The sequence below is a fragment of the Archocentrus centrarchus genome, chromosome 23 (assembly GCF_007364275.1).
Source record: "Archocentrus centrarchus isolate MPI-CPG fArcCen1 chromosome 23, fArcCen1, whole genome shotgun sequence".
NCBI classification, from domain to species: Eukaryota; Metazoa; Chordata; class Actinopteri; order Cichliformes; family Cichlidae; genus Archocentrus; species Archocentrus centrarchus.
In genome coordinates this window covers 8,993,084-9,007,557 of record NC_044368.1, presented here as the reverse complement: position 1 = coordinate 9,007,557, position 14,474 = coordinate 8,993,084, and the positions used below count along the sequence as shown (strand labels likewise).

The window sequence follows — 14,474 nt, the reverse complement described above, 5'->3', positions numbered from 1 at the left end:
GCAGAAAGGCCTTTTCTTTCTGTGTCATTAAACTTTCAGTTCAAATCCAAATTCCAATTAGGCCACGGTTCAAAATATTTAACTTGGTTACAGAAGCTGCTGCAGTGTGAGGCAGTGAGTTATGAGCTCTATTACTACAGCTGGATGCAAAGCAATGAGACAAATATCCCACTGAAATAGTTCCAGTGGAGTTCTTCAACAGCAACCTCAGGGTAAAACACAAACTTTGTATACACGCAGCTGGAAAGTACTAAACTGAAATAAGTTTTTTCACCTTTAAATTAATGTGCGTGTCCTTGATGCTGATCTCCATGGGCAGCACCTGGGAGGCCGAGTCGTCTTCCAGGAAGAGCGCAAGGTTGCGGAGCGAGGACATCATGAAGCTTGCCGTGTAATCGTGAAGGTGCAGCTGCAGGAAGCCGTTACGTTCAGCCAACGGGGAGTGGGCGGCGGCGCAGGGCCCGCTTTCCAGCCGAGCCCGCACTGCCGGACTGTGGAGGCCCCGGACGGACGCGGAGCTGGTCTCACCGCCAGCTGGGAAGGAAGACAAATAAGCCATTAGCATCAGCGCAATATCTGTGAAGCACCTACAGAGAGAAGTCAGCTTAAATACACCTGAAATTAAAATACACCCAACATGAAATAAAACTGGCATGTCTTTTTACAGTTCGCATGAAGCTGAGAGGAAGTGTCTTCCACTTCTGACATGTTTAAAAGTCTCTGTGTTACAGTTAGACCCACAAATCAGTCAGGTCAATCTATCAGCTGATATTAGCTTATTGCAAACATATTGTGTATGTGTTAGACAATAAGAAGAAAGTGCACAGCAATATTTGGAATCTAAAAATATTTTCTTTAAGGAATTTTCTCCTCCTGGAAAAAATAATCTCTGGATGTTTTTGAAAGCCTCATGACTTTAATACTAGTCTCTAAAATATGTTGAAGAAAAACATTTGAGTTTCCTGTCTCTCTTCACAGCATCAGCATCATCTCACTGGCCACTTGAAGAAGTACACCTTACTAGTACTTGGTTGGACCCTTTTGCCTTCAGAGCTGCTTTAATTCTCCATGGTACAGACTCAACAAGGGCCTGGAAACATCCATAGATTTTGGTCCATGTTGACATGATACTGTAGCATCACACAGTTGCTGCAGATTTGTCAGCCGCAGATTCATGATGTGAATCTCCCATTCCACTACATCCCAAAGGTGCTCTGTGGGATTGATCTGGTGACTGTGGAGGCCTTTTGAGTACAGTGAACTCAGAGTCAGAAAGTAATCAAGACTGATCAGACCAGGCAACGTTTTTCCAAATTTCCATTATCCAATTTTGGTGAGCCCATGTGAACTGCAATCTCAGTTTCCTGTTCTTTGCTGACAGGAGCGGCACCTGGTGTGGTCTTCTGCTGCTGCAGCGCATCTGCTTTGAGGTTCAATGTGCATTCAGAGATGCTCTTCTGCATGCCTTTGTTGTAATAAGTGGTTATCTAAGTTACTGCTGCCTTTCACCTCTAAGCAGTCTGGCCATTCTTCTCTGACCTCTAGCATCAACAAGGCATTTTCAACCAGGAGAACCACAGCTTGCTTAATAGTTTCTCTTTTTCATACCATTCTCAGTAAACCGTAGAGATGGTTATGTGGGAAAATCCCAGAAGATCAGCAGTTCCTGAAATACTCAGATGAGCTAACAACTGCTATGGTTGAAGGCGCTTACAAAAGAAAAAATAAAATTAAATAAAATAAATAAGTTTCTTCCTCATTCTGATGTTGAGTTTGAACTTCACCAGGTCTCATGTCCACATGCCTGAATGCATAGAGCTGTTGCTATGTGATTTGTGTTAATGAGCAGTTGAACCTATTAAAGTGGCCTGTGAGCATTATTCTAATCAATTATCAAAAAAAGCATAATTTTAACACAGAAGTTCAGCCAGTGTGGCGACCTCATAATATGCAAGAAAAGGTTTACTTGATGATTAGCCAATTGCTCCACAGATGTGCCCCCCCTTTGCTGTAGAAAAAGACAGAGCCACAGAGGCATCACCCCTCAAACTATTTTATGAAAAGGACCCACTGCTAACACTCACAGGGGGACTACACAATACCAGGCAGATGGTTTTAATGCTGCGGCTGATCGGTGTATTCGTCACATTAGGGAGGCTTAATATGCTCACACTGCTGTCACAACCAAAGTTTTTAAGTACATTCCTTACTTTTTGAAACGTGTCAAAAACATCTCGAGGTCATCACAGACACAGAGACTGCTGATTTATTTTAAACAAAGGGTGAATTTTAATATCAGGTTTACACAAGCTCAAAATAAGAGGTGGGATAAATGAAAAGACAGAGGAAGAAGAATATCAGAAAGATGAGTGGGAGACAGAGTTGAACAAAGTTTATTAAATAAAAAAAGAAAAAAAAAGCCGGAAGGATTTAAGGAGAAGGTGGGCTGAAGGAGATCTTTTACAGTCCCACCGGCTCTTTGCAGCTGTAATGTTTAATTATTTCCAAGGACTGGGGACTCGAGGGTTCGGTGCAAATTTCAAGTAAAAGTTTTCATTTAATAATTTTGTATTCTCTGTATGAATAAGACACCTAGAAAACTAAGAAGAAAGAAAGAAAGAAAGAAAGAAAAGAAAAAGTTTCACCCCTGAATGACCTGACTATGACTTTAGGAACCACAAATTGTGGCAGTAAGATTCCTGTTTTGTTTTTTTTTTTGTTTTTTTTTATAGAACAGAATAAGGTAAGAAAGTGAGAACAGAGAGAAAGAAGACAAATATGAAGTGAAAAAAGTCACAAGGAGTTGTTTTACATTAGCTTTAGCACACAAAGGGGGATATTCACCGGACAAGCACACAATTGCAGACAGGTTTTTAAACGGGTGAGAGTCACAATAGGAACACTCAGCAAGGCATGAAAATGGCCACTTAAAGAAATCGCTCTTTATTATGACAGCAAGAAGTGCGTCACTTCCCCTTAAAATGCTCTCTGAAGGATGGTCAGGAGAGGGTTAATACCACAGGGCAATTGCACGCCCAGCAAAAACAGTCAAAGACACACATATACACTGAATGCTGTCAGCTTTTCCTCAGATAACATTGCATATTCTCTCAATCCTGAGCAGCTAGGGTCGAGGCAAAGAGTGGGGAAAGAGAGATGGGAGTGGGTGAGGAAAGAGAGAGAGGGAGCCAGCAGCCAAGAACTGAATGACTGTGATAAGACAGGGAGAGGAGGAGGGGGGGGGGGGGGGGGGGGGGGGGGGAGATGGCCTAGAGAGGGAGAGAGATGAAGGAAAGGAAAGGTGTAGGAAAAGGAGGGGTGAATGACAGAGGATTAGTAGGGAGATGGAGTAGGAGCTGCAGGGAAGAGTGAAAAGGAAGGTGAAGGGAAGCAGAGTAGAAAGAGGGGCGGGTTGAGGAGGAGGTAGGATTGCTCTTGTGAGATAGGAGGAGGAGAGGTGGCGAGGGGTAAAGCTGGTATTTCTCTCATTGCCTGAATCACTGGACTGAAACTGCAAAGTCTGCTGCAGTGGAGAGATGGTAGAAGGTGGGAGGGGGAACAGGAGGAAGACAGAGGGAGAGGGCAAATTAGGGAAAGAGGAAGAAGGGAGGATTTGGGGTTAAAGCTGTTGGCACAAAAAAGTAGCTGTTACTTTTGATTTTGGCACACACTTGAAGATTTGAAGGTTGCAAGCCTAATGTTGCAAATAATGGGACCGCTCACTCCATTACGGTCAAATTTAGCCTCTGTTAAGTGCCACACAGACACGCAAACATGCACACAGGGCACGCTGTGGCGGAAAGATATTTCAGTATCACATCAGCACCTCCTACTGCTGAAAAACAAGCAAACACACACACACACTCCTCATGCGTTACAACACACTCTTTGTGCAATCTGCAGCACATGCCACCTAGCAAGTCCTGAGACTGGAAACGAGGGCTGACAGAAAACACACGCGTACATGCATAAACACACGCAGGTGGAAGCAGAGGCCCTGATGCAAGCATGCATGCTAGGTTACAGATGCTGAATTAACACACAGCAGTTACCTTGGCTGCTTTGTGTAGGTATTGGTACTGAACACACCATACCTGTGGGGAGTCATGAAGGGTAAATAAAAAAAAAAAAAAAAAAAAGGAGGTGGTGGGGGTGTTAGTGTGCAAATATGTGTGTGCCTGTGAAGATAAGGGGATTCAGACTCAGGCTGCATTCATCTAGCAGTCAGTTTCCTGATTAATCGCAAATATCATTTTCCCCTCTCTAGATCAGCTTCCTGCCTTCACTGGCATCTGCTGAGGGTGAAACTGGGAAGTCCTGATGTAGCTGCTGCTCACTCCAAAAGTGTCACGAGGAGTCGCCACAGCATCCTGGTGGTTGAAACCCGACAACCCTGCTCCAAGTCTGCTCTATGACCTTTATCACATGTCCTTCCTCTCTGTCTGTCCAAATGTTTCCTCTTACGCTCTAATGTCAAATACTGAAGTCAAAAAAAATATTGAAGAAAAAAAAATAAAAAATTGTGGTTGGGCTGAGTCTAAATCCACAAACAATCACAGGTGCACACAATTTTAAACGTGACAAATAGACTACAGCCTATTCCCATTCAAGTATTAGTACTGGTTTGTTTCGTGTAATCAACAGGATATTATGATGGATTATTAATTCTCAGTCTGACAATATTCATATGATATTTTGGCATCTGTAACATTTAAAAACACAACAAAAAAATTAGAGCTTACATAAAAAGCTGTGTGTTTCATGCTCATTCTCAGAGAAATTTTAAACATGCAGATAGTGGACTTGCATTTCTTACCCAGGCTGCGGTTGCTGAGGTACTGTCTGAGGCTGACATTTCCCAGCTGGCTGGGTGTGACCTGGCCCACCTCCAGGGCCACGGCTGTGCTCTCGCCCACAGCCTCCATGCCCACACATACCGACTGCACCTTCAGCACCAGTACTGACACCTGGAGGTGAGGTATACACACATAAACTCAAGTAAGGCTGCTGACACACAACCTGTACTAAGCTGGGTTTTATTCTTCATCCAAAAACCTCTGTTTCTTACTGTATCTTTGGTGGGCTCATCAATGCTCTGTGATGCTGCGCTGGCAGAGTCAGGGGACTCGCCTCCCTCCTTCTCTTGGCCAGCTGCCGCCTCGGTGGCACTCTCTGTGGTGCTGTGCTCACTGATGACATCCTTGAAGCCTGAGATGGACACGTCATCTGTAAAGTACATAAAGATATACAAATGTGACTCTCACAGACAAGTAAACATATTTACAATCACAATAAAAAGAATGTACACAGATTTTATAAACTGTATAATTAAAAAAAAAAAATCCAAATCAAATCAAAGACATCCTCCACCTCCATGCTTCACAGTTGGTATGAGGTGTTTGTGCTGATATGCTGTTTAATCTTTCTCACTGTAGAATGATGTACTTCAAGCTGTTTAGAAATGGGCTTACCTGCACAGACTGAGAAGTAGCAAGACTTCTGCTTTTATAAATGTGCTCAGACTTACTGATGATCAATAATCAAGTGCATTTAATTAGCAGGACCTGGCTGCTAGTTACCCTCTTAATTCCTGTGGTAACATTAAGGGTGTAGTTCATTTTTCACACACTGCTTCTGCATTTTGGTCTAATCTTTGTTAAACAAATAATGATGCAGTGTAATGTATGTTTTGCGGTTTGTGTCTATAAAGTTTTCCTTTTTCGCCTTGTAATCCGATTTTATCAGTTATACCATTTCCTTTGAGAAACAGCACGGTGCTGCCACCTTGTGGCCAAATAGTAATCTGCAGCTACATCTACACAACTCATTACATCTTGATTCCTGTGGAGATTTTCTGTGTTCCATGAACCAGCACATAAGGACAACTGTCAGGATTTTAAAAAATAAATAAATAAAAAATGGTAGAACTGGTAGAGCCGCACCTCTCTCCATCAGGCTGTAAGTGTCTCCATCCTCCATCAAGTAGCTATCGATGGAGATGTTGTCCAGGGACTGCAGAGACGGGCTCTTCTTCATATTTTTATAGGACACAGAGAAACTGGACTGGGAGCGGTCCCGCATCAAACGACCACTACAACACACACAAACACAAACACAGGGACATATGAGGAGGTGTGACTCTATCACTCTGTTTCTGCTTGAGGTACAATGTTCATGCACGCAATTAATTCTAAAGTATAACTAATTTATGTCAGACTGAGTTATAGTGACATTAAAAAAAAGGATCCAGTGAAACTGTTTCATCACACCTGATAGGAGTTTGTTTTATGCCAACACACACTGCTCTTTCAGAGCTGACAGAGCCTACTCGACAAGTCATGAATTAAATATTGCCTCATTCCTCTGTGCAGTGTTGTTTAAGGTCATGTAAGTTCTATCCTCGCAGAGCGCTAGAAACAATCTCAAGAAAAATTCACAACTGACAAAAATTAAAGCAGCTCCCAAAAGACTGAACACCAAAAAATAAAAATTGTCACAAAGGAGGAGCTTCCTGTTTCATCTCTACCATGAAGAGTTAACAAGTAGACACCAAACAGGGGGGGTGGATTAACACATACAGACATGCACTCATGCAAATGCATGCCCACAGGGGATTCACATATACACATTTGCACTGATTTGTACTCATCCAAAGATCACAACCACAAGGGGCACGCACACGGTACATGTGCACGCGCACACACTCATTAGTACAGCTAGTCACAGATCCAGTGCCTTACATGTTGGACATGGAATAAAGGGAGGTGGATCTGCTGGAGTTTGAGGAGCTGAGGGGATCAGAAACCACAGACAAACTTCCTTTCCTTGATAGAGAGAAAACACACACACCTCGCATGGGTCAAAGCGAAGGTCAAGAGGCAGAAAAGGAAGTGAATGAGTTAAAACATAGAACATCCAAATGCTGACAGACAGAAGATGAGAAAACACAGGTAAGAAAAGACATAGCAGCTCGAGGGCAGCCAACGTTCATAAAGTGAGACGCGTGAAGTGAGAAGACGGAACATTCAGACTGACAAGCACTCATGTGGGAGTTTGACAGAAAGACTCATGTAGGTCAGTGACAGTGAATCACAGAGGGCTTTCTGAAAAAGCTGGCTGGGTCAGTTAAAAATTGGACAACGATCACTTCTTTGGATTCAGCACTGCAATATTTTTTAACCCTAGAATACTAATGTCAGGTGATTTTCATGTTGTTGCTGCTGTCTGAGATGCATGTAGAATTCATATGGTCCAAAAAAAAAAAAAAAAAAAAAAAAAAAAAGTTAGCTGATCATTTTTCCACTAAGCAACAATTTAAAACTTTTACAAATCATCTAAAATGAAGCTTAAAAAAATTGTTTGGCATTTTTCCTACATAAATGACTTGATCGACTCAATAATGAACAAAACTGGAGTCAATTATCTTTCTGTCAGCTAAATCAAATCATCACCTGAATGTTTGTGGAGACTATTACTGGAGGCTGAACTAGTCTGGATGGTGCTTTAAGTGGTACATTTCAAGCTTCAAAGATTATCTGACAATCAGCTGTTTGACAGAAAATTAACCAGCATTTATTTTGCTGTCAAAATGGTAGTAAATTTTGTTTTATACCTTGGTAACTGTGCAACATTACTTAGGATTCTGACATCATAATGGCCACTTTAACATGCTTTCCCAACAGGAAATTAATCAAAATTATCAGCAGACTACTCATAGTAAAATAATGCTTAGCTGCGTCTTTAATAAATCATTTTTGTTAATCTCTTTGTGTTCAGCACTCACTTATTAATGCACTTGTGTGACTTACACAACCTCTACTGCATGTATCTGATTCCTTGGGAGAGTGATTCCTCCTCTGCAAATTTGTGATACTGAGCTGTACAACCAAAACTAATTACTGGCGTATCTCAGTGGAATGTAAATGTTGAATCAGCACAGTTCTGCCTTAATGTATTAGTAATGTGTTTGTGAGACAAACAGAATACCTGGATATTGACTGAGGCATCTTTGCAGCCTTGTCTTTGTCGCTCCAGTCTTTGCTGCTGAGTGGATCAGGCAGAGGTTCACTTGGTTGGGTTTTGGAGTCTAACCCAGCTCCCATTTCATCAACTCCAGATATCCCATCCACCAATGCCTCACCACTTTCATCTGAACTCCCCCTCCCAGTGCTTTTAGCTGGAGTCCTCTCCTCCACTGAGGCTTTATGGTTCAAGTCAGGACGTGTAGAAGTTGGAACGAGGGGGACAGGAATCTGTGCAGGTCCTCCCTCTAAGCCTTCACCACACAGCAGCTGGTCTACAGTGCAAGACTGTTTGGCTACTCCACCTTCTGAACCAGACCCTTCATTGCCCTTTTCTCCCACTTCTCTCGTGTAAGCTGAAGGCTCCAGAGTTCCTCGGCTCTCTGAGGGCGATAGCTCCGAGCCTAGAGGTGAACCTGAACCCTCAGTCTGGGGAATGGGGTTTAGGAGCAGGGACACCTCTGCGCTTTTGAGCAGGAGGCCCAGGCAGACAGTGAATGGCTGGTGATCTGCGGGACGGTGAGATGGATCCTTGCGGTCTCTCTTGCAGCTCATCTCCTCCAGATCCTGCTGTAGGGTCTGCTGCAGGGCTTTAATGCTGCGCTGAAGCTGCATCAGGAACACATACTGCCGATGGCTCACCTAAAGAACACACCAAAAATATTCAATTAAAAAATGTAAAAATAAATAAATAAATAAATGTCTTTATAAGAGAATACCTGAGCACTCAAATGCTTCTGCACATGCACCAACACATGCACATCTGTATCTTTATTTGATGACCAAGAAAAGGATGAGGAGGGCAGACTGTCTAGTGAGAGGGGCTTATGGAGTCCATTACTGGGTGGCAGTGCTGAATTGCTGATGTGGGATGCAGATGCTGTTGCATCACTGCTGTAATACTCTTTCAATAATCGTTTCCTCTGTAAACGTGCAACAGCCTCTGCTGATGAGCTTCTGGACAGTCCTGGTGCAACAGCACTTCTCAGCTTCTCCTGATGCTGGACCAGCTTTGCTGGTTGACATGCCCACACAGTTAGAGGGAAGGAGTCCACAAAGGGCTGCGGCCGCCCTTTACCTCCGCGGGTTCCTTCATAGTCCACCCAAAACTGGGCAAAGTGCAGTGCCCAAAAGTCAGTGGCAGCAGGCATCTTGAGAGCGTCTGTGCCCATCGTCGGCACCACCAGGCCGCGGTAAATGTCGTGCAGCTTAGTGTCTTGTTCATGAGCGTGGCGCTGGAAGACGGGATGGAGGATGGGTAAAGAAGAGGAGCAACGAGGGAAATAAGAAAAAGATGAAGAGAAGAAGGGTTCCTCTTCAAAGGCCTGCAGAAGGGCTTCAAGGTGGGATCGCGTGCAGTTGGCAGGGTGTCGGGTGTTAGTGGCTACCATTTCTGAAGTCTGTACTGAAATGGAGCGAGGCAGGTCAGCAGGGGAAGAGGAGTCCTGATCAGTGGGAATCACCAGCTGGTCAACCCAAATACAAAAAACAAAAAAACAAAAAACAGACATGAATTCAAGAAAATACAGTCCAAGCTTCAAACCAGGAAATGGGTCATGTGTTTGCATTCCTTCTTACCTTTAGCATGAGGCCATCAACCTTGATGTCAACATGCTCATCAGGTTTCTGAGAGTCATTGAGCTTGTAGATCTCCATGAACTGTTCCAGACTCTGCCTGAGGTCGAGGGCAAAGAGGTTGAGCCACACCAGGCTACGAGGTTCCAGGACCAGCTGCAGGGCATTGAGCTGGGCATAAAGATTTGGACACGGAACTGGAGGAACAGAACCATAAGGGAAAAGGCAGAAAGGTTACATAATATTTAGAAGCATGCAGAGGAAAGAAATAAGACATCAGAGAGACTAAAAACAAAGGAATGAATTGTACTTAATTTGGTGAATATTCTTGTCTTGGCTGCACATTCATAGTCAGAAAAGTAAAAAACCTTTAGTGGTTCTCATAATGTGCCCTAATAGACTGTGTGAGAAATCCATAAATGAATTAATTGGGTGATCCCTCATCCTGAGCACTGAGTGTAATTCAGAAAAATCAATGTTCTCTCAGCCACACAGCAGTCAATGACTTCCCCACAGCTCAATGATCGGAGTAAATGGATCCAAAAGTGTGATGGGAGATAGAAAATTTCATGACGCAGAGCCGTCGGTTTAGAAAAATTGTTGTGATTAACCAATTCCCCCCACACCCCTCCGGTCAGAAAATAAATGTATCTCGAGTATAAAAACACAAAAGTCTCACTGGGATAGTCTTTTCCATCAGGAAAGTAGTATTCTGTGAACTCTACATGGATGGCCGGCATCTCTGGTGGAAGGTACAACGATTTCTTATTACAGGAGATCATGGTCTTGGGGCTGGAGCGGCGCTGGTCTGCTGTTGAGACCTGAAACAGAAAATTAAAGGTAGCTGAGAAAATGTATGCAGCCTCAGTGATGTCCTACACAAAAGTCTGCCACAGTACTGACCTGATAGATGCTGAAGTCAGCCATCCTGAGAACAATTGAGCTGGACATGAGCTGAGTCTTGGGAGTCTGAGGGGGAGGCGGACTGAAGGAAACGCTGGAAGACGTGTTTATCTTACCTGGAGGAAAAGAAGGAGGCATGTAAAGGTAAAGAAAGAGGAAAGAAACACAACAGCAAAGAGGGAGGCAAATAGCGTCACCACTCAGATCTCCAGTGAGAAACTTCTGTGCCTAGAGAAGGGTGTGTATCACCGCACCAAGCTGTGCGCACACACACCGTGGTACCTGGCTCCAGGCACCAGCAGCACTGCGCTGGAGGCTGTGCGTGTGGGCTCCACTCTAGGAGTCTTCCATGTGCCTCCCTAAGCCCTACTGCTCCTCCTTCTGCTCCTTCCTGACTTCCTAGAGAGCCATACACATCGTCCCTAACGGACACTGGAGGACAGAAAACCCACAGGGATGATGTGCTACGGGTGCCAGGAGATACAACAAAAATGCACCCAGAACAAGTTGACTTACACCTATGTGTAAGTGTGCGCGTCTTTACCATGTTGTGGGGAACTGTGTGCATGGCTTGGGCCTTGCTGGTCTCGAACTGCGCTCTTCAACATCTCCACGTTGGTCTTGAATTCATCGAGCAGGTTCCGCGCCCAGCTCTCTCTCGTTTTAGTGGCGTCGCTGTAGTGCATCCAGTGGGCACAGCTGTCACCTAAGGAGATTGAGTATTTAAAATGGGTGGATGTAGTTGCACATCTTGTTTGTTTAAAGTAAACCATGTGTGGTTCTGCTTTTGTTACCAGCAATTGTTTTCCCATTATTTTGTTTCTCTCTCTATTATTTTTAAATGTATTTTGTTGATATTTTCATTTTAATACTTTGAAGGCCAGGGATATGGTTGGACCACATTACTGAGCTTAACAGCTGAATTCATACCTGCTCTGTGGAACGGGTAGTAGTCCAAAGTGATGGAGCTGAAGGAAAGCTGCATGGCTCCACCTGTTATCCTTTTTTTGATAACTATACACCAAGAGAAAGAAGAGTGCTCGAGTCAGTAGTTTTTAGTAAAACATGTCAAAGACAACTCAGTCTACTGAGCCTTTAAATAAAAACAAGCCTTGTTATTTGTGTGCTTATTAATGGAAATCCACGTTACCTTTGTCCTTAGTGTGAATGTCATCGCAGATGTGCAGGTCAAGGTGTGTGATCTGGAGGTGGTGGGATGTCTCACACACATCGTAGGCGCTGAACAGCTTGGCCATGGTTGCGCTCTGGTCAGCAGCCGCGGACGGCTGTTGGGTGCGTACCTGCTGGGCTGACGTGGGAGGTGATGATACCTGGAGAACACAGAAAGTTTTAAGTGCTGGTGTTGTAGTCAGGTTTGAGTCACTGATGAGGTTTTCATTTTGTTTCACACAAGAGTGCTTCAGAAAGGGTGACAGATTCAATGAAAAGATGAGTGATGAAGTACTCAGTGCTTCCACCAGGTGGCATGTAAGGCCGATTTATAGAAAACAGACTGATCATTGTACAGAAAATATGCTGAGAGATAGGCAGGTGTGAATTTGTGTGGGTGAAAGCTGTCTGTACATTTTGTGTGCGCACAAAGAGCAAGAAAATAGGACACTGAAAGACGGTGAAAGCAACAGTGAGAGACAGACATATTGTAGGCACAAATATGACATCAGCGCAAGAGAGAAGAAGGGCAGACATGACTTTCACGAACACAAGGACTAACTACTACACCATGGCTCATCCACACAGGAGGCAATTAGAGCATAAATAGCAGGGGTGGGTAAAAATGGAAAAAAGGGAAGGGTGACAGAAAGAGGGAGAGAAATTACGATTTATAAAGCGTGGAAAGGAATTTGAGAAAATGTTATAATTGTACTCTGTGCGGATAAAGTCACCATGCTGGTACCTGGTCTTCTGTGGCCATGCTCTTCCTCTGCTGTGCAGACTTCTCCATAGCCTCACTGAGGGACTTGGCATACTGTACCATAGCTTTGAGCTGGGAGTCGGTCAACACCCAGAGCAGGTCATCCAAGATCAGAATCAGCTTGGAGGCCACTACGTTACAGTCTTTGATCTGAATCAGACAGAAGCGTTGCTATAAGCAAGCGATATGCAGGTGGCAGCTGGCGGAGATTTTCCATGAATGTAACATAACACATCAGCAGTGATACACTGAATTCACAACAACATTGATCATATTAAAAAAAAAAAAAAAAAAATCAAACAGAATACAGTTTAACAATCTGCATTCATGTTTTTGCCTAATATAAATGTTTCATTCAGTAGATTTTTCAACTCAAAGGCTAATTACTTTCACACAACACACTAAAAAGCTTTCTGTGCTGTAGACACTGCATACTTTGATTGAAATAAACACCAGCCATTTGATGATGCACTGCTATTGACCCTGCAGCCTGTGAGGCCACATAGAAGGGTCATTGTTCATAGTGGACAAGCCGATGCTGTTTAGAGTCTGGGTTTCAAGCCTGCTACATCAAATGTCATAGCATGAATGTCTTCTGAAAGGGCATGTGCGTGGTATCTAACCCGTCTCTTGAGAGTGACTCGGATCTTGGACTGGTTGGTGATGAGGCGGATGGGGGCGCTCAACATCTCGTGTTCGGCGCTCTGGATAGCATCGGCCTCGATGCGGATCATCTGCCAGCTGATCTCTTTAAATGTCAGAATCTGAAACCAAACCAACAGAGCAGTAAATTGGACAGTTGGGTGGAAAAACGTGGCAAAGACCACCCTTATTCCCTTTAAAAACAACAGACTGACCTCTCCCCTCTGGGGGTCCTGAATGCGAGTGAATCGCAGGTCACCGATGCTCCAGCTGGTGTTGACGCTGTAGACCTGCAGCTGGGAGAGCTCAAAGGAGGCGTTAAAGGCCTTGGCACTGATCCGGATGATAATAGAGTTGATCGATAGGGATATGCCCTCTACCACCTTCTCAGCAAAGCCATATTCACTGTAAGGTAGACGAAAAGGTGGACGCAGAGAAAGAGAGGCAAGAAAAATGATAAATGCTATGCAACAGGCAAAACCAATACATTATTATAAGTCTGTCAGTCACCTCTCCTTTTTTACAAAATACCTAAAAAAAAATAAACCCTATGTTTTCTATTCATTAACTTTTTTTAAGGGAAGCTTTATTGATCACTCGTAGCTATAAAATAGGCAAACTAAATAACTCACATATCTTTAAAGACTTAAATTATCTTATAACAATTGTCTTTTGGATAGTAGATGTTGGGTAATTAATAATGTGTCATCTTATTAATTAACCAACATGCCATATTTGTGGTGGTGTGTAGGCCATAGTGCCTGTACTGTCAGGAGTCCAACAAAAGTGCTTTAAGTTTGACATTTTTAAGTTAAATTATTATTTTTCATTTTCAACCAGTTTTGATACTTTTTCTTGGTTTACATTTTGGCCAAACTGATCAGCACGATAAATATGCTGCAATAATCCACTGTTGTAAGGGAAAAATAAAAATAGACTTGTACTGCTGAACAGCTTAAAAGCCCTTCACTTCTGCCTACACCACTCAGCCAACTCATCCCAGCAAGAATAAAAGAAACAGCCCACCTTTGTCCGGATGCTGTTGCAATGGGAGATGGGCCATTGGGTGGACGAGGTTCATCGCAGGTACTCATCTCCATCACCACTTTATCCAAAGTCTGAAAGAACAGTGAAGTCAAAGGCTTAGCCTCATAAACAAACCGTGCCATCATAACATTATGGTGTCAGATTTTTGTAGCAGGCTGACATTTTTTTTTTTTTTTTGTGTGTTCTTCTTCATTCATTGTCTTTTTTGTAATGTATTCTACTGTTATTCTCACTTAAGAAAAGCAACATTTAACACAGTGTGATGTTTGAAGGCTGCAGGTTTGCTCAGTTGTGTGTTTAGTCCTGTGTCACTGCAAACAGAATATGCAGCAAAATATGGATGAAGGATGGAA

At 43.4% G+C, this 14,474-nt stretch overlaps 1 protein-coding gene across 4 annotated transcripts in view; it reads right to left on the bottom strand.

Moving 5' to 3' along the window:
* Positions 1–14,474, bottom strand: part of bltp3b (bridge-like lipid transfer protein family member 3B) — a 30,445-nt gene that overhangs the window by 3,691 nt on the left and 12,280 nt on the right. Inside the window, exons 4-22 of one of the 4 annotated variants that reach the window (XM_030720047.1) lie at positions 14,101–14,192; positions 13,290–13,479; positions 13,056–13,196; positions 12,415–12,582; positions 11,650–11,830; positions 11,430–11,513; positions 11,044–11,205; positions 10,782–10,931; positions 10,500–10,615; positions 10,276–10,417; positions 9,600–9,793; positions 8,741–9,487; positions 7,987–8,663; positions 6,741–6,824; positions 5,943–6,091; positions 5,069–5,226; positions 4,817–4,967; positions 4,053–4,094; positions 275–534 (exon numbers count right to left, since the gene is read on the bottom strand). In XM_030720047.1, coding sequence (XP_030575907.1) covers positions 275–534; positions 4,053–4,094; positions 4,817–4,967; positions 5,069–5,226; positions 5,943–6,091; positions 6,741–6,824; positions 7,987–8,663; positions 8,741–9,487; positions 9,600–9,793; positions 10,276–10,417; positions 10,500–10,615; positions 10,782–10,931; positions 11,044–11,205; positions 11,430–11,513; positions 11,650–11,830; positions 12,415–12,582; positions 13,056–13,196; positions 13,290–13,479; positions 14,101–14,192 — 3,888 coding nt within the window. The remainder of the gene's footprint in view (positions 1–274; positions 535–4,052; positions 4,095–4,816; positions 4,968–5,068; positions 5,227–5,942; positions 6,092–6,740; positions 6,825–7,986; positions 8,664–8,740; positions 9,488–9,599; positions 9,794–10,275; positions 10,418–10,499; positions 10,616–10,781; positions 10,932–11,043; positions 11,206–11,429; positions 11,514–11,649; positions 11,831–12,414; positions 12,583–13,055; positions 13,197–13,289; positions 13,480–14,100; positions 14,193–14,474) is intronic. The other 3 variants (XM_030720043.1, XM_030720044.1, XM_030720046.1) reach the window with 3 other exon arrangements.